The 21568-nt window shown below is 56.1% G+C and overlaps 1 protein-coding gene across 1 annotated transcript; it reads left to right on the top strand.

Annotated features, from left to right (window-relative positions):
- Positions 1–235: 235 nt before the first annotated feature.
- TMPRSS13 (transmembrane serine protease 13) lies at positions 236–21027 on the top strand. The gene is made up of 13 exons (XM_067566156.1): positions 236–390; positions 5835–5997; positions 7098–7208; positions 10382–10504; positions 11485–11614; positions 12966–13058; positions 14120–14163; positions 15185–15344; positions 16370–16542; positions 18401–18499; positions 19138–19280; positions 19524–19676; positions 20289–21027. Exons 2-13 carry the CDS (start codon positions 5937–5939, stop codon positions 20301–20303), a joined length of 1305 nt encoding a protein of 434 aa, XP_067422257.1. The 5' UTR covers positions 236–390; positions 5835–5936; the 3' UTR covers positions 20304–21027.
- Positions 21028–21568: the final 541 nt, after the last annotated feature.

Genomic DNA, 21568 nt, shown 5'->3' with positions numbered 1-21568 from the left:
GGATAAGCCACCTCCCTGCTCCAGGCCTCAGTTTCCCATAGTAGAATGGGTGGAAGGGTGATTCCTCACTTTATGCAGGGCTTTGGGTTCTGTGGATGAGGAGCTGATCTCACTGGCTTGCTGAAATCCATTTCTGACCAGCTCAAGATAACTCAACACATGGCCGAGTTTTTAGCCATGCAAAACTTCCCTTAATATTGCAGAGTTGTTCCTTTCTTTGTGCTGACATCTTGTAAAGCATCTGCTCTCTAAAGTATCGGACCAGCGTTCAAAGGGGAGAAGTCGCTGTGATTGATGGCCATGTTCTTGCTAAGAACCGCAGTGACTGGGTGCTAACTAGACCCTTGCCCTGCCCCAGGCTACCTGAGAGCATCAGAGGAACAAGCCAAGGTACCACTGTAGGATCAAGCATGTTTGGTTTTGCTTTGTCACACCCCGGGCTTTGGTGGATTATAAACTGTATCTGTTCTCACTTCAGCTTCCTATGATCGTGCACGATAAGTGATTGTTTATACTCACAGTGGGTGAAACTCTGGCCAGCACAGGGACCTGTTGACCACTTTAATCCCACTTAAAACCTACCCTGAAGATGCAAGTGAGGCATAAACCTTGCACTGGCTCTGCAGTGGGGTGAATTTTGCCCATTGTTAGACAGTCGGTAGCATCATCGTTCTTATGTTAGTTCATGATTTATCAGGCACCAGCAGTGCTATCCAAACACACAGAAGAGCCAGCCTCTGCCCCAATTAGCTTACATTCTAGCTAAGAGACAGGCAAGTGAGTTCAGAGGCTAATTGCGCGTTGTGTGATGAGCCGGGAAACGGGAAAGAAGAAGAGCAAATATTTGGGCAGCTCATTTCAATTTATTCAAAACCACGAGAGTTGTTTGGTCTGTCACTGATCTCATTCCTCCCAGGTGATTGCTACTTAGATGATTCCTGTGGCTTTCTGTTTCTGTGTGTTTCACTGTACCATTTTGACCTTAAAGCCCTTTGTTGGTGTCCTTTCAGTTTTGCTTAAACGCCCACTCTGAACATGCAGACCATTTCTAGCTCGTCTCGTGCGTCTGCCTTCCTACCATTTATTGATTTTGAACCTGGGGCTTTGGTCCATGTTGTCCCTCTAGGGGGGAACTCCCGACCTTGTGACCCTCACGCCAGGGACATGGCGGATTGTCTCACTTGCAGCTTCTAAGTCCCGATGGGACTTGGTTTGCAAAGATACATTATTGCTTGGTAAAAGTTCTGGGTTTGGTGCAGGAATTGCTGCGTGAGGTTCTCTGGCTTGTGCTAAGCAGAAAGTCGGCCTAGATTATCCTAACGGTCCATTCTGGCCTTCACATCCATGAATCTATGTTGCTGACTTGTTCCAGTTTGAATTCAAAGATTAAACCTAGAGATGGGCAAACAGTTAACAAAGTGCCATTTGAAAAATTCCATGAAATTGTACACAGTGCGTATATCTTCCGCCTCCTCTCCAGAACAGGCTGTGTACCGAGAATCAAGAACTGTCAAAGAACCTCTTTGAAAAGTACCAGGACATTTAGCAGAAGATTATTCTGCCAGCTCTACTTCAGAGCTCAGGGGCCTGGTCAGTGGAGCTTGGCTGATTGACGCCAGCTGAGGTTCTGGCCCGTTATTTCTCTCCTCATTGTTTCTAGACCAACATTTTGCACAGGGCACTTTAATACTTGTTAAAGCCATTTCTTTACTAACTGTGCAGGGGCCAACTGAAACAGGCCTGAAGATTCAGCCCCGCAGCAACGCTTAGGAAGCACAAGCCGTGCACCTCAGCGATACCTCTGGCTCAGAGCTCAGACCCACTTGAGAGCGGCCACGCTGTGAGTACGTTCCCCAGCTCACTCTTTTAGTGGCCAGCAACTCCCACTCGATGTTGTCTGGGTGACAGAGGAGCAGCACCAGGCCCCCGGCCCGGCCCCTCAAGTCCCACTTCCTTTGAGTGGGGCCCTTGTTTGCTCTCGCTGGGTGCTCTGGTGTGGCCCCCGCCCCACCTGCAAGGAGACAATGCATTCCTGGGCACTCACACTTCTGCCTTCCTGCCGTGAGATCCAGCCCTGCAGGAAATGGGTTCAGCTGAGCGTGAACCTTTCTGGCCCCTGTTGCTCCTAGTTGGCCACGTTCTTCTGGGGGGAGGATCCGAGACGGGAGGCTGGTTATTTCGGTGAAATTAAAAAAAGCTCTGGGTGTGTCTGCGAGGCAGAGGGGGGGACTTGCTGCCCACCTCGCTAGCCCGAAGAGGGACCCTGACGCACGGTAGCTCAGTGCATGACGGCTCGCTGGCTGTGAGCCGTGGGTGCGCCGATGGTGCGCGCTGGTGAATGCACTAGGCACTAGCCGACCCGGGGCAGTGCTGAGAGCGCTGCGTTAGCACCGGCACACGTGCCGAGGGGCGCTGTGGAGAAGGAAGGGGCCAGCCCACAGTGTATCTTGTCACACGTGCCGCTCTGTCGGGGGGAGGGTTAGTCCCCCCACACCCAGACCCACACGTACTCACGCACGGCAGCGTGATTCCTGAAGGCTATGGCTAGTGTCTTAGGACTTACCCATCCCTGGTTGAAGTCAGTGGGCGCTGGCTCGAGGCTCTAGCTGGCTACCTGTGTTACTGAGGGAGGCGGCGTGGTGTGGTCTGATGGGGCTGAAAGCCAAGCGTCCCAGAGAGCTCTGCTCCCAGACCGTTGACGGACCTCTCGGTGGGTGGGATAAGTTCCTCAGGCTCTGTTTTAAAAGGGGACCGTGCGCGTTTGCATGCTCAGTTGGAGGCACCCGGATTTCAGGAGGTGCTGAGCACTCACGACCCCGGCTGGAGGCGCTCAGCACCCGCGGCAGCCAGGCTTTGGGCTTCACTCTGAGCACCCAAAACGAGATGCTGCTTTTGAAAATGTTGGCCCTCATGCCTCCGTGCCTCCCCGTCCCCACCGGCGACGCACTGGCTGGGAGCCACCGTGGTTAGTCATTAGCACGGCTGTAACGTTAGCCAGGCTTTTAAAAACCCAGCCACAGTCTTGGACTCAGCGACCTGCTGTGCGGCGAACTCCACGGCTGGCTGTACACTGGGTGAGCCGACCTTTGCTTCTGTGCATTGCACGGAGACTGCCCGTGTTGTGGGCCAGGTGGGAAGAGGAGATGGTCGGCTTTCACTCCACCTCTCATCATTTTGTGCCGCAGTCAGATCCCCAGCAGACTCACAGACATCCACACAATAAGACCAGATTTAAGGGGGTTCAGTCGCTGGCCCTGCTCAGCCATGTAACGTTGGAAGAGACCTGCAAAAAGTTGGGATCGCAGGGCCTGGTCCAGAGCCCACGGAAGTCAAGGGAAAGGGACAGGATCCCATTTAGATCAACAGGCCTGAACACTGTAGCTCTGAGTGACGCACAGGGCAGGGCTCAAGAAAGAGGCATCTTCTCATTGTAAGTGTGTTCCAGGAGTGGCGTAAGTCGAGCTGGGCAACAGCTTTTGGCCAAAACTTTTAGAAATTGGTGTCAGTTTCACTGAATTGGTTAAAAGGAACAAAGAGAACCAAATTCCAAAAAGATTTTGATTTTTTTTTTTTTAATTTGAAAGGATTTTTCGTTTAGAAATTTCCTTCTCTTGTATTTAAAAAATGTCAAAATGTTAAGAGAAGCTAAAAATCCGTTTTGTTCAACCCAACCTAAGATGTGTTTCTGAACTGCCAGAAAACTGACAAATCAGTCATTCACCTTCTGCAGGTGTTAAGTGTAGGCGGTCCTAGAGTCCTGTCACAGCAGCCTTTTGTGATATTGTTGTGATCCCTCCACCAAGGGAGAAAAAAGAGGAGGCGTAGGGATATCTGTGGTGACTCACTCAAGGAAGTTAAATATTATCTTTTTACAATGGGCTTGGAGGTATTTACAGAGTCTGCAGTGACGTGGGGCAGCCTTCCAATGCACTCAAGAAAGAATCTGCCATTTCCATATTAAGGTGTTCAAAACTAGGACAAATAAAATACTAAATAAGAAAATTCAGCGGGAATCAGGGCTATATATTAACTACATTACGAGCTCTTGTGATTTCATCATGAGTCTCACAGTGTTCGGTGGTTTTCTTCAAGCTCTGACTCCTGGAGTCATGTGAATACACCAGCATCTCAGTTTTCATTTTGGTAAAAAAAAAGGAAGTTTCTGGTTGTGGAGAAAAGCTTGAAAAAGTGACACCTACATGTTCTAGAGCCAAAAGAGGAAACTCCAAAGATATGATTTTAAACTGATCTCATGTTTTTTTGGAGCATGCCTCATCATTTTTTAATGTTTGGAGTTGGCATTTGTATTAAGTGCTGGCTTGTCCCGTGGAATGTCTCTTGCTTGTGGCATACACCCTTCCTTTGCTCTACTGTATGTTGTGTGTAGAGATGGGCACAGTGGCCAATGATTCGGGTCCAAACCTAACAGCTCAGGGCCACTTCCATCACAGTGATGTATCCAACACCCTTGAAAAGCTTAGTACACAGGACCGCAGCTGAGACAATGTCTGTCTGTCCTGATGCTGGAATGGTTCTGCCTTGTTTCATGGGGTGACCTGTTCTCCCTCACTCCACATCTTGCTGGGGAAGCAGCTGCAGGTCTGGAACAAGCCAGGTTTTTCCAGGTCTGTTGCTTATGTCGGTTCAAATCAAGATTTTGAGAAAGTTTCTGAGGGACAAATCATAAGTAAGTGCTGGAGATGAGAGGACCCCCAACGGGAGAAAGATCCCAGAGGATATAGCCCTGGCATGTTTTACAGAGAAGGAAATATGAATTCCATCTTTGAACTCAATGTTTATGGTTCATAAACATCTGACTCACTTCCTCTTTGCGCCTCCTATATGAAGGGGCTGACTCATATCGAGTTCTGGTGTTTGCTGCACTATTCCTGGGGTCTCTCATGCACAAGTGACATTTTCGTTTTGCAAATTCTCTGTTGCCTGTGACATTTTTCCTGCTAAAATTAGCCAGGGATTTAAAACAGAAACCACATTAGCAATAAAACCAACGTTTGTTCTAAATTCAAAGCTCGGAGTCTCTCCAAGGAGAGATTAGGGAACATTGCATGTCTATCTGGATGAAGTGAATAAGGCACTCAGGCTAGATTAACTTGAGCAGAGGAGATAAATATTTGGTCCCATATTCACACTGATCAGTTGCGACATAATTGCTGAGCAGCATTCCAGGGCTCAGGAAGTTTCAGGGCTTGGAACACCAATTATTAAATGTTACTAATTAACAATTGGAAGTTACATTGGCATTTGCTAAACGAATGAGTCAGGGGACTTATGTAATGATAGATACTCCGTTTCCAAGCCTAGATGCCTACATTGGGGCACCTAATTCCTTATCTGGGTGCTCAACGGGACACTTAGACATGGGCCAGGAAACTGAGCCTCCCAGAGACTGAGCTGAGCACTCAGCGTGGAACCAGATGCCCTGATCTAGGCGATCAGCTTGGAAGTTTGTCAGTAGCCTCCAAAAGGAGACAAACCAGTGTCATGCAGTGCAGTTCTTGGCACAGCTGCGCAGCGTTTTCCATCTCTACAAGAGGATTCTGGGAAAAGGCACCTCTAGGACTTTGTTTGCCTCTCTAGGCTGGCCTGTTGTACCCTGGGGGTACATCTGCCGGGATATTCTGGCTACCAAAGCCAGCCAGCCCTTTGGGGAAGCCCCGTGATTGGGATTTCCTGGCTGCACACATTGGCTCCTGCTTCGTGAAGGGATGTCGTCTAGCTGTCTCTGGGCACCCAGGCTGGCCTTCGGCTGTGTGTAACCACCAGCCGGGAATCTCCCGTGGGTTTGTGACTGATGGTGCCTTCTCTGCCTGCAGGTCAGTCTGGTTCTGGCGAACAGCAGCGTCACTGCCAACCCCTATGCCTCGTGAGCCAGGCGCCCCATCGCCGCCCTGTCTGCACATCGACGAGAGAGGACCATGCCGTGCACTCCAGAGCCTGGACCGGCTCCGCCACGATACGTGACTTGTGAGAACCCAGGTAAGAGGAGAGGGGCAGTTCTCCTGGCAACGACAGCTGCTGGGGAGTCCTTGCTTCCTGGAGAGGCTGGGCACGTCCTCCCAGTCAGCGCTGGAGCTCTGAGCCCCGGTCGTCCATGCATTAGTTTGGGAGAGCTGGCTGGGGGAGGGGACTGAATGAAAGCAGCCCGCGCCCGAGCCCAGCAGCTCAGCCCCAGCTCTGTGCAGTTTCGTGGGACACTGGTGCCTGCGGCAGTCTGCTGGGTAAATCTCCCTCTGGCCTGTGGGGTGCTGTGGCGGCAGTGGAAGGAGGGGGGGGAATGCTGCAGAGCGCCGTGCCAGGGGTGCACGTTACACTCCCGTGTGCTGCCTGAGATGCCCATGGCCTGGCTGTACCAATGTGTGAGGGAGGCAAGCTGCATGCCAGGAAATGCCCCCTGGCGTAAGGCGCTGAGCTCACAGCACCTGGTGCATTGTCTCTGCCCCGGCCCGGCGGCTGGCTGCGCCCCTGCTTTTAGGAATGGGGAGATGAGGCGAACGGCCTGCCCTGTGCATCCTGCCTGTGAGAACCAGGCCTCAAACCTGGATGACCCTTGATGGGGCCAATTTCGCCTTTTGCCTTGAGGCTGCCCGTTCAAATCCAGCCACACCTGCCGTGCCGGAGAGCTGGCCCGCGTGGCATGCATGTCTTGGGCTCGGGAACCGCTGCGCTGAGCAGCAGGGCTGCCAGTTGTGGCAGAGGGACCCCTGGACGCACGTGCTGTGGAGAGTGACAGGGCTGTCCGCCCCAGCATGCGTCTGGGCGCAGCGGCAGGGTGCTTGCACCGCCACTGCCCAGGTTGCTCCCAGGAGAGCCAGTCACAGTGGGGAGCGGCCAGCCCGGCATCGCTGCAGGACTGGTGTGTGGCAGGAACACCTCCCCCCCCGGCTGGCAGGACGGCATTGCAGGCAGCAGGACGCTCCCGCACGTGCCTGGGGTGACGGAGCGATGGCGCGTCTCCAGCCATTCCTCCATGGGCCGAGGTAACACGCCAGCTCCTTTGAGGATGAGCTCGAATGGGACGTCTCCACAACCATGTGCACTAGTGACTGACCCTGCGTTTCTCTCCTCCCAATCCCCAGTGCCCCCAGCAGCGACGGTCAAGGCCTCCTTGTGCGTGAACCAGAAGAGGCTGGCGCTGATCCTCTGCATCTCCTTCCTGATAGTGCTGCTCATTGCCCTCATCCTGCTCTGTGAGTCCTTCCCCTTCACTAGCCGCCAGCAAAGCTGGCACGGCCTGGGATTAACCTTGACGGCTGGGGTGCAGGCCAAGTTCCCCAGTGCCGTCCAGGGGAAATACATCACCCAGCTCTGGGTGTGGGCAGGCCAGGCTCAGCAGGGTTTTGGGGACTAGAACTGCTACCTGGAGAGAACTGGACAGCGTGAACCATCCCGTGAAAGGACATGGAAAAAATCCCTGCAGAAATCATTCTCTGCAGCCTCCTCGAGCTCTCCCTAGCACTGCTCAGTCACCGGAGGGCTTGGCTCCCTGATCTAACCTTCCCTTTGCACTCTCCAGCGCTCTCCTGAGCCAGGGCTAGCAGGGCCAGCCCACCAGCTGCAGCAGATAAAGTGGGGTCCATGCACCTTCCTGTGTGGGCCTGTCAACTCAGCAGAGACACCAGATGCCCTGGGGCCCTTTGCCTAAGCACAGGGGATTGGCCAAAGTTTCCCCTTCAGCACCCCCCGTGTCAGATTCCTGCTTCTCCCCACCAAGAACAGCATCTCTGCTCAGCGCAGAAGCTGCGTTGTCAGCTATTGATGGTGCTAACGTTACGGCCGTGCTGAGGGCTGTTACTGACAGGCTGTGGCACGTTTTTATGCAGGAAGATTATTTCTGTGTTGAATTTCAGTGTCCAGTGGCCTTCTGTTGTGCGAGGCATTTGCTTTCAATTTTGAACAGATCCTAGGGCTAATCTCCACATTTTTTAACACCGAGTAAGTGACACCTCATTAAACCCCTGTGAGTGTGCACAATCTTCTTCCATACACAGTTCATGTGCTAAGAAATCTGGGTGCTACCAGAACAGTTGACTTAGCCGTTCCACCCCTGAATTGTCTGTTACCCTGGCAAAATCCTCCATCTGCTGGTGAATGCCGGAAAGAAGAGAAGTACGTAAGGGCCTGAGTCAAAGCTCATTGACATACATAGGAAGAGTCGCACTGATCTCAGTGGGCTTTGGCTCAGAACCCAGGAGAGTGAGGAAGGAAAGCCATTGCCTCATTCTCACATTCTGTACCTTGCCCAGTATGTGCCAGCTCTGGCCTGTCCCAGCGTGATACAAGACATAGGCCAAGTTCTTGTAAAGCTTGCATCAAATGCAAGGCTGTGTTCAGATTTGGCCTATTACAGAGGGGAAAATGAGCTGGGATTTTCTGATGTAGATGCAGAGTTCCTCAAAGACTGAAGACAATTCAGATTTGATTTCCACTCTGGGCTCAGCTTAGCAGATGGACTGGAGATACAGTCTGTATTTTCCAAGTTTTATACAGCCCCTCGGTTTAACACCATTGACTCCAGAGTGATAACAGACTAGACCAGGCTTAGTTAGGAGATCACCACTCTTTCTAGCTCATCATATCACTGTTGGTGGGTTTGCTAATTGCTCCTGGGAACCACAGGTTAGCACTTAATCCAGTGCCTGGCTGTGAGAAGGAGAAAATGCAGTTGTAGTCAGGGATGGATTCCTGGAGAGATGGCCCAGGCAGTGAGATTCTTCCAGCCTTCTATTTCCTGAGTGTTCCTGACATCTGGTGGACAGCTGGGAGCGAAGAATTTCAACAGGAAATTAAAACGACATTCTTCTCACTTTATGGTCCTTTCTGCCCCTGTGTGTTAGCTGCGACGTGCACTCACGCTGTCGGAGGCAGATGGTTAGATGGTTAGATAAGTTCAACACTTTCCATTTCCTGCAAATATTTTTAAGCATGGTCACGGAAGTCAGTGCATACACTTGCCCCTCCTATTAGGAGTTAATTTCTGTCCCAGACACGCAGCCAGCTCATAAGAGCCCATCGAATGGAAAGGGGAAAATCAGCAGGGACAGAAAAGTTATTGTAAATGCCTTCGTCACGTTTTCCTTTTACAGTCGCGTTATTGAGCCCCTGCTGCTACAAGTGGATTTAGAGCAGTTTTACTGGGTGGATACATTATTTTGCAGATGCAAATTAAAATTGGGTGACGTGAGAGTGGATTTTGAATGGAGCGGAGTCAAATGCAGGAGTTTTGGATTGCCTGGGTTGAGGGTGGGGATCAGGTGAACCAGAGATTGGCCTAAACCAAACTCTGGATCTGAGCGTGATGTCAAAAGGGCAGAATCCCGGCTCAGGATCTGAGCTGTGAACCATGAGGTAGGCCCCGACATGGCAACCAGTGGGCGCCTCTCCACTGTGAACTTCTCTCTGCGGTTTGTCCATGTGGATTCACTTCCCTCTGAGCCCTGGTTCAGGGGAACCCAACGCTGCAAAGGGAAACTCAGTCGACTTCTACCTGCTTTCTCATCGTGACCACCGAGCTTTGCCTGACTCCAGCACAAGCCGTAAATGGGTCACACGTCCTCTGAGCGTGGGCCCAGGTTTGCGGTGTGGATCTGTGAACCTTAGGGACTGACCCTCGCTGCGTTTCCAGGGGCCAGGTTCTGGAGATTTCGTCTGCATCCAGTTTTCAGACAGTCCCTCGTGGGTGTTGTGGGGCCGGTGGCAGCACTGACATAGGGATGGGGGCTTGAGTGGGAAGTTTTCAGTGTCTTTGGAAATGCCCATGGCTGACTCTCACTTTGCCAGCACGTCACGTCGGCGTTCAGCCTGACAGGCCCCCCCCAGTCTCAGCATTGCTGGTCCTACCAGCGAACGTGAAGTGGCTTTTCCATGCAGTTGCTGCAGGCCGTAAATGTGGTTTGAATGACACAGTCCCAAGGGTCTGGCACTGCTCTGTGTGAATGAGCTGTCCACGTCTCTTGCTCTGAGTGCGGGGGCCTGGGAGGGAGGGCAGCAGGCGGCTGAGTGATCCTGCTCTTTATTGCTTATCTTGGCGCCTTTGAGCAGGGACACGGGCACCTTGGGAGGGGGATTGTGCCTGGGGACCATCCTCTCCACACCCCTGACCAGGACTTCGGAGCAACCACAGCAGTGACTGCTCCATACTCCAGCCCAGGTTTTACCGGAGCCAGTGCAGTGTGAATTCACCTGCAGCGCAGGTGTGGACACAAACCCCTGGTCCTGTCCCAGCTAGTGGGTGAAGGAGCCGCTGTCCCGGGATGGAACTGGCTGGCAGGAAATGGCTCAGTTCAGACGACCTTCTCCAGCCCAGCCCAGCCCAGCCCATGTCTCCCCTCACCTGACCTCCCGGCTCTGTGTTTGCTTCCAGTCCTGTTCTGGCGGTCGGACACCGACTTTCTGTACAAGGAGCCGGCTGAGCGCTGCCCCGACAGAGCCGTGCGCTGCGACGGGGTGGTCGAATGCTCCCAGAAGAGCGATGAGCTGGACTGCGGTAACGTACCTGGGACTCGGGGGTCCAGCCGGGCGAGTGGGGCAGGCTTCGAGTCACGCGGCTGCTCTCTGCCTTGCCCCGGGCCCCGTCTACGGGCCTTTTGCCCCGGGGTCTGCGTGCAAAGCAGACCCTGTGCGTACCAGACGTGACCAGCGCACTGCTGTGGTTTGCACTGCTGCGAATGATGGCACAAGGGTGCGGAGCCCCGGGAATACCAGGGCCCCTGATGTGCAGGGCCTGGAAAGACCTGGGGCCCGGTGTGAGAGGGCGCAGGGGCTGGGCCGGGCAGGGCGGAGCCGGGGACCTAATTTTTGCTCTCACCTGTTGTGCGGCGCCCGGAGCTGCTGCCTGTGATGACTCTTGTGAGGCGTGGGTGAGGTTAGCTGGTGCTCCCAGTCCGGTTCCCAGGGGGATTCAGAACTGGCACCAATTGTGCGCGCGCACGCGCACACACACACACACACACACACCCCCCGGTACTGTTGAGTCTCGCAGGGAGGCCGAGGCTGGAGGGCTGGACTCTCCCTGCGCTGGTTTCCCATGAAGGGGGCTGAGACACACTGGCCGGGGCAGCATGGAGAACGTTTATTCTGCCTTTGGCTGCCCCTGCTGCCTGGAGAAACTGAGGCCTCTGGTCCCCAGGTGTCTCCTGGCGCCGGGCGGAGCTGGCAGTCAAAGGAACGCGCTGCACATCCATTTGCAGAACGTGCCGTTCTCACAGACACGAAGTGCAGTGGCTGGGTTCTCCTGCCCGTTCAGTGGGGCTCTCCTGATTTACACCCAAGGGCACGAGAGGGGAATCAGGCGCGACCTTTGCTGGCTTTTCTGCATAATGGTGACACTGCAGACCCAGGTCAGCCTGGGGTACGTGAGTTCGGCTCTTTGCCCGGCCCAGGTGCCTGTCTCAGAGAGTGAGCTGGTGCTGCCGTGTTACCTACAGCCCCTGCTGATTCTTGTGTCTCTTTCCTTTGTGCCTGCAGTGCGGTTTGGGTGGGATCAGTCCCTGCTCCACGTCTACTCCAGCACCGAGAATCAGTGGCTGCCTGTCTGCAGCAGTGCCTGGAACGACTCCTTCTCCAGGAAAACCTGCCAGCAGCTGGGATTTCAAAGGTAATTCCCCAGGGATGGGCCACGGCACATATAAGGGTGGGAGAAAGAAGCCAGGGAAACCCAGCCCCTGCCCGAAATGATCTGCTCCTGGGTGCCCCACAGCCAGGGGGCGATTTGCAAAGGCCCAAGGGACAGTGAAGTGCTCAGCCCCCAGCCAAGCCACTGGACACCTACCAGCCCTTTGTCCTTTGGAAGATCTCCCCCACAATGGCCTCCTGCCAACGGGAGCGTCCCCCGGCCTTGTGCTTGCTCTGTGGCTGCTAGAAGTGTTAGGATGCTCCGTTCTGCTCCGTACTCAGAGAGCTGCGCTGAGGGTAGTGTGGTTTCCTCCTGTTTCTCCCCGCCCCTCCCCTGCATGGCGTTCGCTAAGTCACCTGGGTTGTGCAGCCAGGGGAACCTGAGCTGGGGATTGCTGGGAATCGACTTGATCCAAGCAGTGGTGGTGTTGGAAGGGGAGTCACAGGGCTGGTCTACAGTGGGAAACCCCAGTGTGGATGCACTGTCCCAGTGCAACCCCCCCAGCGTAGACGTGCTGCCCCACTGCAAACTCCCCTCCGGCTCCCCGAGCAGATGCACAGCACCCCTGCAAGAAGTGACTTGCGCTGGTGCAGGTGACCCAGGTGGTTCACACAAGCGATGGTGCCGTGCATTTGGCTCCGAACAGCTAAACCGGCAATGCAGCGATCCCCAGCGCAGCCCAGCCTCAGTGCAGCCCACGGTCGGAGAGTGTGGTCTTTGCCCCCCTCCCGTGGCTGGCCCACGGCAGCTGCCAGCTAATAGAGCTTTAGGGTACCTCTGCACTGCAGCTGAACCCCCGCCGCTGGCCGGTGTCAGCTGACTCAGGCTCGCGGGGTCAGGCTCCATGGCTGTGTAATCGTGGTGTGCGTGTTCGGGCTCCGGCTGGTCCCACGGGGGTGGGGGGAAGGTCCCAGAGCCTAGGCTCCAGCCTGACCCCAAATGTCTGCACAGCAAGTCTGAACTCTGCAGCCCGAGCCAGGCCAGCTGTGGCCATGCCCGGGTCCCGCATTCCAGTGTAGATGGCCCCTCCCAGGCTTGGGTTCAAGCCGCGCTGCTGGCCCCAGCAGGGGGTTGTTATGCACCCTCCATGGCTTTAATCTCTGAAGACCCAGGTTCTCATCCAACCGGGGCACACGTGAACTAACTGTTTGTGAGAGCAAAGGGCACCTGGCCCATCACAGACCCACCTGCAGTGAGTGCAAGCGGCAGCTGCGGAGGGGAGACGCCCGTTTTTGGGCTACAGGGTTTTGGCCGCTCTGCTGCATGTCCGATTCCCGTTGCTGAGCGAGAGGGACGGAGCTGGCTGCATGACCTGTCTGTTGTCTCCTCCCAGCACGTCTCTCACGGAATACGTGCCCGGGTCCTTCCCTGGCAAAAGCCTCACTGTCACCAAGGAGCATCCCACAATCCAGCAGAGCCTCAACAGGTAACGAAGAGGATTGATCGCCTTTTCCTCCCCCTCCCGGTTTTCCCTTGTGCCCTCAGGGCCCCTCTCTGCCCATGGCACTGGCTGCACAGTCCCCTCTGCGCCTCGAACTCACTCAGGAACAGGGCCTGGGTTCTCTGGGGACACGGGAATGAGAACCCTGCTCATTGCAGAGTGCTCAGCGAAGCAATACGCTGCTGGGGTGCGCAAGGACGGGGCACGGGGCCAATGCCATTACACAGGTTGGCACAGGTACTGGGTTACCTCCCGCGCCTGCTGTCTCAAAAACTGGGGGTGCAGGGACAAGCACCAGGAGGCCTGGCAAGACTTCTGCGTGAAGCGATTTGCTTGAGAGCGGAGAAGACGGTCTGTTAGTCCGGCCAGTCCTCCTTTTCCGTGTTCAGCTCGGAGGGGAGGCACACTGAGCCCCTCAACCGCTGCAGGTTTTCCAGCAATTACAGGACAGGGCGGGGAGTCCTGTGGTCCCATAATGGGATGGGAAAGCCAATGACCGGAGGAGTGATCTGAGCCGTCTCTCATCAGCTGGGTTTAGGAGAGAAAGGTGAAGTGCAGTTAGCCCCGGCACTGGTTCTCCACGGCGAACCCAGGCAAAACGCCACGTGGCGCTGAACCAAAACGCCCTCACGGAAATCAGCCCAGGTCTCAGCCTGCTAAAGAGTGGCCAATGCTTTAGCAACGTCCCAAGTGTGCTTGGTGCGTAAGGGACCCAAAGCACTTTGGAACAGCAAATTCTGGTCTCACTTTACAGCAGCGTAAATCTGGAGTGGCTCCAAAATAGTCAGCCTGTGTCTGTCTGCCCCTGCGTGCACCTGACAGGTAGGGCTGCCGCTGGGAGACAGAGAGAGAAAACCTGAAGGGATTTCCCAGCGAGTAAGGGGGGGCCGTGATCTCCTGGAGAAAGCTCTCACGTAGTGAATCACAAGAGAGCACGTGTGTTGCTTGCGGGTTGGGCCAGGCGGGCGCATTAGGCTCCGCTCTTGTGCCGCACAGCGTGGGCCCAGCTCGACCTTGTCTCCTGCTTGTTTCCTTCTCTCCTGCAGCTCCAAGTGCTCCACGGGAAAGTACGTCTCCCTCCGGTGCACAGGTGAGAAGAAGGTTTCCCGCTGCCAGTAAAGCACATGCATGGGGACAGGAGACCTGTCTAGCGTGGCTCTCGAAACCACTAAGAAAACGCCTCTCAAAATGTTTGGAAACTTTTGTCACTGGTTTTTGGAAACGTTGCCAGCTTCTGGCTTCTCTGCAGCTGGGTGGAAAAGTGAGAGAATGTTCATCCAAAGTGTTCAGGGTTTTATTGTTTTCATTGAAATTCTGAATTTTTCAATGAAAAACGTCACTACAAAATGGACATTCACAATATTTTGACCAGTTCAGCTGAGGTCATGTGACATCATGTCAACGGCCACTTTTTCTTAATCAAAGTTTTACTCTTTCTTTCTCTTCTTTACTGAAGCTATCCAGCTGTACTGTCGGTTCCTGTGCTCGCTTTCTGTCACCATATGTAGGAGGCTGCCCGAGAGCAGGTCATCTGTTCTAATCTACTCATCCGTGTATCCACCTGTCTGTCTGTCACTGTGATGTCAAAGCCAAAAATGCCTGTTTCTTACCCCTCCAGCTCAGTGGAACATATATATTAGTTAGCAGAATAGCTAGCCTATTTCACTGTGCGGATCTGTAATAGCCCATGCCATCCAGGGTAGTCGGGGTCAGACAGTCAAATTGTCCAGCTGCATTTTGCAAGAGGAGGCGACTGACTTTATACGCTCCTTCCTGGCATGCACCCAGCATCCCTAGAGAACTGTAGGATAGCACTGGGTTCCTCTTTGCAGTTCCATTGAAGCAGAAAGCCACTGCCACAGTGGGGGCAGGGTCCTGGAACTGCTGGACCCTGGTCTGGTCTGGTCTGCTCTGTGAAATGCTCGGTCTCGGTTTGTTTAGTCGTGTCCATGCGCACGTTTTGCCAGGTGACCCTGCAACATGCCGGTGGGACTGGCCTGGCTTCCTTGTCGAGGCGCCTGGCTGAGCGAATGGACTTTGCTGAGAACTCGGGGTTTCCCTGGGGCTCCCAGGAGGGGGAATTTGCAGCCTCAGCTTGTCTCTTCCTCCAGGCTGTGGACAGAGGCCTTCCGGCCGGATCGTTGGGGGGACGGAAGCCTCGGTGACTAAGTGGCCCTGGCAAGTCAGTCTCCAGTACGGGCTGAGCCACATCTGCGGGGGGACAGTCATTGATGCCCAGTGGGTGCTGACAGCTGCCCACTGCTTCTTCATGTAAGTGGTGCGTCTGCTTTCTGCCTGGCTTGGCGGCAGCCAGCAAGTGTTGGTTTGGCTGGGGTCTGTCTGCCGCTGCAGCTGGCGAGGGGAGCAGGAGAAGCTGGGTGTTCCCTGCAGCCGTGTTCCACACTTGGTATGTTGGTATCATTGCTGAAATGCGCCCCTGGAGCTTGCATTGCTCTGGAGAGGCATCGCTGTCCCTGGGATCAGCATTTGGCTCCCTCTCTGCTGGGACTGGCAGCCCCACCACGAGAACTAAAGCAGGATTTCCACGAGCTGTCAGCCACCAGAGGGCATGAGCACAGCTGCGTTCCAGCCCTTGGAGCCGTGCACCAGCAGCTGATCCTGGCACGTTAAGGTGTGCGCATCCGCGGCCAGGGCCTCGCAGACAGAAAGCAAACAGCGAACACCCGTCGGGGCCAATGGCCGGAAGAAGGACTCTGTCCAGTGGCCCGTCAAGGTCAGTGCAGAATGCACAGCTGAGAGCGGTGCCATCGACCAAGGAGCCAGGACGTTGCCTGTGGAGGGGAGGAATTGAAGCAGCACGCGGCACACCCTGATCCGGCTCGGATCTAGTCCCACTTGTCTGGGGCTGGGGCTGAGGGACCCAGCCCCGATTGGCGTCTTGGAGAGGCTGGCAGGGAGTAGGGGCTGAACAAAATGGGGAGAGGGCTTTTTTAAACTCCAGTCCTTGAAACTGCTGGAGGGAGCGGGAATCCGGCCCGTTACGCTGCCTGGTTTTCAGGTGGCTACCTGAGAACATAGGGGCTGCCAGACGTTAGCAGAGAGCGACCCGAAGTTGCGGTTGATATCTCTGTAGACAACAATGTGCACCTCTAATGTGCTGTCCCCGGAGGCCGAGCGAGCAGGAAGGATGCTGCGTGTCCAGCGTGGGGACGGTAATCAGCAACAGGAGATTCCGGCGCTGGCGTGAGAGCTGCCCTGCTTTCACTGGCCTGGCCTGGCCTGGCCGTCTGCAGCTCAGGATGGGCGCTGGGTTACACCTGCCTCTCTCCACCTAGGAACAGCGTGAAGATCCTCGATGAGTGGAAAGTGTACGCTGGGGCCTCCGACCTGCTGCAGCCTGCGAAGGGCGTCCCCGCCTCCCACATCATCATCAACTCCAACTACAGCGACGACCGCGACGACTACGACATCGCTTTGGTGAAACTCGCCACGCCCTTAACCATGTCAGGTGAGGCTAGGTCGGGACCTCCGTGGTGATTGCCTAGGGCTGCAGGGCATGGCCTCTGCCTGACTTGGCCAGCCAGATGCAAGCTGGCAGACATGTGAGGGAAGAAACCCCCTGGCCTGTCCCACTGGCGGGGGAGGAGAGTGGCCAGGAAGATGACACCAATCCAGTCCCAGTGAGTCCAGAGCAGAAACGTGCTTGGTCTCACTGCCGGCACTGCAAGCAGATCTGGGTCACGCCTGCCTCACCTGTCAGAACCAGAGCCTGGGATTCTGCACTTAGAACTCCGGTCTCTGCGTTGTTGCTGGTGCTGGAGGCAGAATAGGCTCCAGTGCTGCTCCCTGAACTGCACCAGCTCCATGGGCCAGGCAGGGGCCAAAGCGTCTTTGGCCAACAAAGCGGGTAAGTCGAATTCCCAGGCATGTGAGGAGCAGGGCAGAGGCAGATGCTGGGGGTAAGGTGATGCTGGTTTTACTCAGGCCTTTTTCTGACTGTAACCAGTATAAGCCTCAACAGTGTGCACGGTGCTGTACAGAGCAGACATAAAGGCAGCCCTTGACATGAGGAGCTCACGGTCAAAGGCACGTCCACACAGAGAGACCCTGGGTATCTGGAGAACATGATGGAGTCCAGGGGGCTCTATGCCCATCCGGCTGAAGGACCAGGGCACATAGCACCGTCACAGCGCGGACAAGAGGCCAAGGGGGTAACGCTGTATTGATTATCATCCCCCTCTCTGGGCACCGTGGGCATGGGGGAAGCAGCTCTGCACGGCTGAGCCGTATGGAGAACATCTACTGATCTATAACCATAAAACGGGTGCTGGGGGGGCTTCAGAGGCATGTGCCTGGAGATCAGGTTTGGTTCTGGCTGATGGGATGCTGGGCAGGTGACCTGGAAATGAGCCCCCATAGCACCCACGAATGCACCCCGGGAGCGCCCCACAAATGTTGTTACAGCCAAGACTTTTTGAACACGGCTCCGTCCAGTGTGAAGGGACCAGCCTGACAGCCAGCAGCAGGTGGGGGCGTTAGTGCGGGGCCATGCCTCCCAGCGCTCCGGGGGGCCGAGGCCGGCTGAGCTTTCTCGCTTGTTTGGTCACGGTGAGGGTGTCCCGGGGTAGCTGCTCCCGTGTGGCCAGGTGAGAGGGCGAGGCAGCACCGGGGAGAAGCTGAGGGAGGGAACGGCCTGAGCGAGGATCTGGGAAGGGGCAGGGCTGAGCTGCCAGCGCCGGAAGGTGTATCTTGGGGGAGGGCAGCAGAGCAGCAAGAAGGGGGGATGCTGGCTGGTCTCCCCAAGCCAGAGAGCTGGGCTGACGGCAGGGGAGCAGCAGAAGGGCTTACCTCCTAGCAGAGGGGCTGAGGGGTTCCCGCTGGGAAGAGTGGGTTGCACTGGAAGAAGAGGGGTGGCTGTCCTGGCCGAGGGGGAGCATGCTAGGCCGCGGCACCTGTTACATCAATGGCTGAGAGGTGATGAGATTCAAAGACCTACTTGTGCTGGGGTGATAAAGGGACTGTGTTTTTGGACGTACATTTTGGCCTATTTACACTGCCTTTGGTAATAAACCAGCCCAAGGGGGCACTGCTGAGGAAGGAGGGCCTGGTGGAGAGATTTTGGGTTACCTGAGAGGAGAAACTGAGGCAGATGCCCTGTTCCGCCGTGGCCTGCTGCAGGAGGGCGCTCTAGGCGGTCTCCCATTGACAGAGGGTGGTGGGATGAGACCCAGCTTTAGTTCCGTCAGCAGACAACACTCCCTGCAGGGCTGCTGCCTCCTTCCCGGGAATACCAGTGACTGCAGCTATTTCCTGGTACACGGGAGACTCATTGCTCTTTCAGTGCTTGCTTTCTTCATCTCTTCCAGGGCAGGTCCGCCCAGCTTGTCTCCCGATGGCTGGCCAGAGATTCCAGGCGGGGCGCAAGTGCTTCATCACTGGCTTTGGCAAAACCAGTGAGGACGAAGGTGAGAGAGGGACTGACTCTGAGGGGCCCCACGCCCTCGCTGGCCTCGGTGCAGCCTGTGGTAGCAAACCAGGCGGCGCCGTGCAGGAGCGCCGCGAAGGCAGCTGTGCGGGGTGCTGGGCAGGGTGGGGCAGAGCCAGAATTCTCAGCCGGGGCCTCCGTTTTGAGGGGTCCAACCTGAGACCCAGTGGTCCTGATTCTGAGAGGAGCTGCGATCCTGTTGCCCCAGTGGAAGCCCAGGGAGGCTCGGCCCCGGTGTAAGATCAGGGGCCAGGGGGTCCCGATCTGAGCGCCCCGGCGACGAAGATGTCTGACAGCAACGGCCAGGTTTGAGGATGTCTGTGCGAGGAGCGCCGGGGGTCTGAATTACAGGGACGGGCTGTCCGGGTTCAGAGAATGCGGATTAGTTCCCTGCCGTTGGATTCTGCAGGATGGGCACGAAGCCAAGCGCTCAGCGGCTGCTCGGTGCGGTAGTACTTGACCGCCATGCCTTGGCTGGTGGCTGGGAGGTGCCAGGGGCTGCAGTACGGGATGCAGGGATGACGACAGCAGGGTGGCAGGGGCGCACTCGCAGTGCGAGAGTCCAGGCGCTGGCAGCGAAGGGCTGCCTGACCCGTCCCCTCCTCGTCGCTCTTTCAGAGAACACCTCCCCGCGGCTGCGGGAGGCGGCGGTGGACCTGATCGACTACGCGGTCTGCAACGGGAGCAGCGTGTATGACGGCGAGCTGACCCCGCGGATGATGTGTGCCGGGCTCCTGCAAGGAGGGAGGGACTCGTGTCAGGTGAGGCTGCTGCCCGTCGCCCCTGGAAGGGCCTGCAACCCTGGGCAGGGGTGGGCACCAGGGTGACCAGAGCCTAGCACAAGCGTGTGGAGGAGCCGCCCTGGGGATGTGCTGTGTCCCGGGCACTGCTGCTCAGCACCCGCGCACTGCGCCTGGAACGGGCACTGGCTGGGCTGCGAACTGAGACCTCTGTGCCCGGCGAGGCTCCCTCCATCTTCCTCTGACTCTGCCTTCCCGCTCTAGGGCGACAGTGGTGGCCCGCTGGTCTGCGAGGACAACAGCCGGTGGTACGTGGCCGGTGTGACGAGCTGGGGCACCGGGTGTGGCCAGAAGAACAAGCCCGGGGTTTACACTCAAGTTACGGAGCTCCTCAGCTGGATTCACAGCAAAATGGAGGTGAGCTGGACTGCGGGGTGCACGCCAGTCAGAAAGCCCTGCCTTTGCTCCTGCCAGGCTAAGGGGCCAGATTCTGCTCTTGGCCCGCCGGTGTAAATCCAGAGTGATGGCGTCGCAGGCAGTGAAGTTTCTCTGTATTTGTTCCAGCATCCCTGGAGGCAGAGTTTATCCCATTGCCTTTGTCATTGCAGCAGATTGTTAGCCCGGACAACGGGCTCTGGGCTGCAGTGACTCTGCGGTTCCAGGCTGGCCCAGGCACGTTGAGAACTGTCCCCCTTTGCTGGGCCGGTCTCCCAAGGGCCAGCGCCCGGCCTGCTCGCTATGGGAGGTACAGATCCCCTGGAGCTTTCCCGGGAGCCGAGGTCTGACTCGGTGCCTTTTGACCAAAACGTCCCTTTCCCCCAGCACCGCTCTGCCCCGTGCCGCTGCCAGCACGCAGGGTCACGTGCAGCGATGCTGCAACACAATGCCACGGAAACCAGTGGGAGCTGGCTTGTGTGGCACGTGAAATGCAGCACAACCCGGGAGCAGCTCACTGCCCCAGCCCCGGCCGTGCTGCGCGAAGCGTTGGTGTGTCCTGTCTAACCTGCTCTCCTCCCTTTTCTCTTCCAGAGTGAAAAGGACTAAGGCTGAGGCAGGCACCTAGTGGGGCTGTGCCTTCCCCCGCTAACAGCTCCCGGTGCAGCTAGCTCCTCTGCTCCTCTGCTGTCACGGGGCGAGATGCCAGCGCATCGCCCTTCGAGCACTGAGTACGTGTGACCCAGCGCTGCCTGAATCCCTGCAAACACCGCACCTCCAGAACTCTGACGGCAGTGACCGAGATGGGGAAGATAAGCTGACTATGAGGGGAAATCTCCCAGTGGTGAGATCTGTTAGCTGGGGAATGTTTTCCCAGGGGAAGCGGCAGATGCCCCATTGCTTGAAACATTTAAAACTGGACTTGACAAAGCACTTGAAAATATCCCGCAGGTCACAGTCCTGCACTGACTGCAGGTGGGAAGTGGGGGAGGTTGGATTCAGGGACCTGGTGGGTCCTTTCTGTCTTTAAATTACAGAATTCTGATTGTCTTGTAAATAGAAATTGTGCCCTGCTGCAGAACGTGTGAATTTCAGCCTTGCCCTTCCACGAACATCGTTTCCAGGGCTGCTGCATCCCGTTAACGTGTGTTACGGTGCCACCTTCCCCCAAGTGCTGTACCACCCCGGCAGAGGCGGTGCCTGCCCGAGGGCTCCCAATCTAAACAGCCACAGGCTGGGAGAAAGGAAGGATTATTCTCCCCATTTTACAGAGGGGCAGCTGAGGCACTGAGGTCCAGTGACTTGTCAAAGGTCACGTCGGGGATCTGTGGAGAACCAGGGATTGAGTCCAGGTCAGGCCAATGCCCTTGACCTTTCCTGCACACAGTAACTTGTAGGTCTCTTGCTGTTAAACTCCTGCCTCCCCTCCATGTGCAGCATGACTTGGAATGAAACTGCCTCTGCAGCTAATGACCCACGTCATGATAAGCTCGTGCAGGCGCCAGCAGAGGGGATTTGAAGTGTGTGTAAATGAGGGTTTCGGCCGGTGTGCAGATATCTGGTTTGGATGGTTCTGAAATGACCTGCCCTGGCAATCCTGCTGGTGTCCGTCCCAGCACCGCGGCCGGTCGCCTGCCTGCTGCTGCGGTGGTGGTGGTGAGGGATTGCACTGCCAGCTTGGACGCATTGTATGTCTTAGCGGACAGGGTTATACGCACCCGCCTGCGTGCGGGGCAGGAAATCTGTGACTCCGGGGGCAGTTGAGGAGCAGATGAAAGGCAGACGATTCCAGCTACAATGAGAGCGGCATTAAAAACACGCTGCATAGCTGAATGGCCGGAAGGAGGCATGTGCGTGAGTGAGTGCGAAATGGA

Source organism: Emydura macquarii, unplaced genomic scaffold (genome assembly GCF_026122565.2).
Source record: "Emydura macquarii macquarii isolate MOO-44397 ecotype Brisbane River unplaced genomic scaffold, CSIRO-AGI_Emac_v2 contig_312, whole genome shotgun sequence".
Taxonomy (NCBI): domain Eukaryota; kingdom Metazoa; phylum Chordata; order Testudines; family Chelidae; genus Emydura; species Emydura macquarii.
This window is presented reverse-complemented; position numbering and strand designations above follow the sequence as displayed.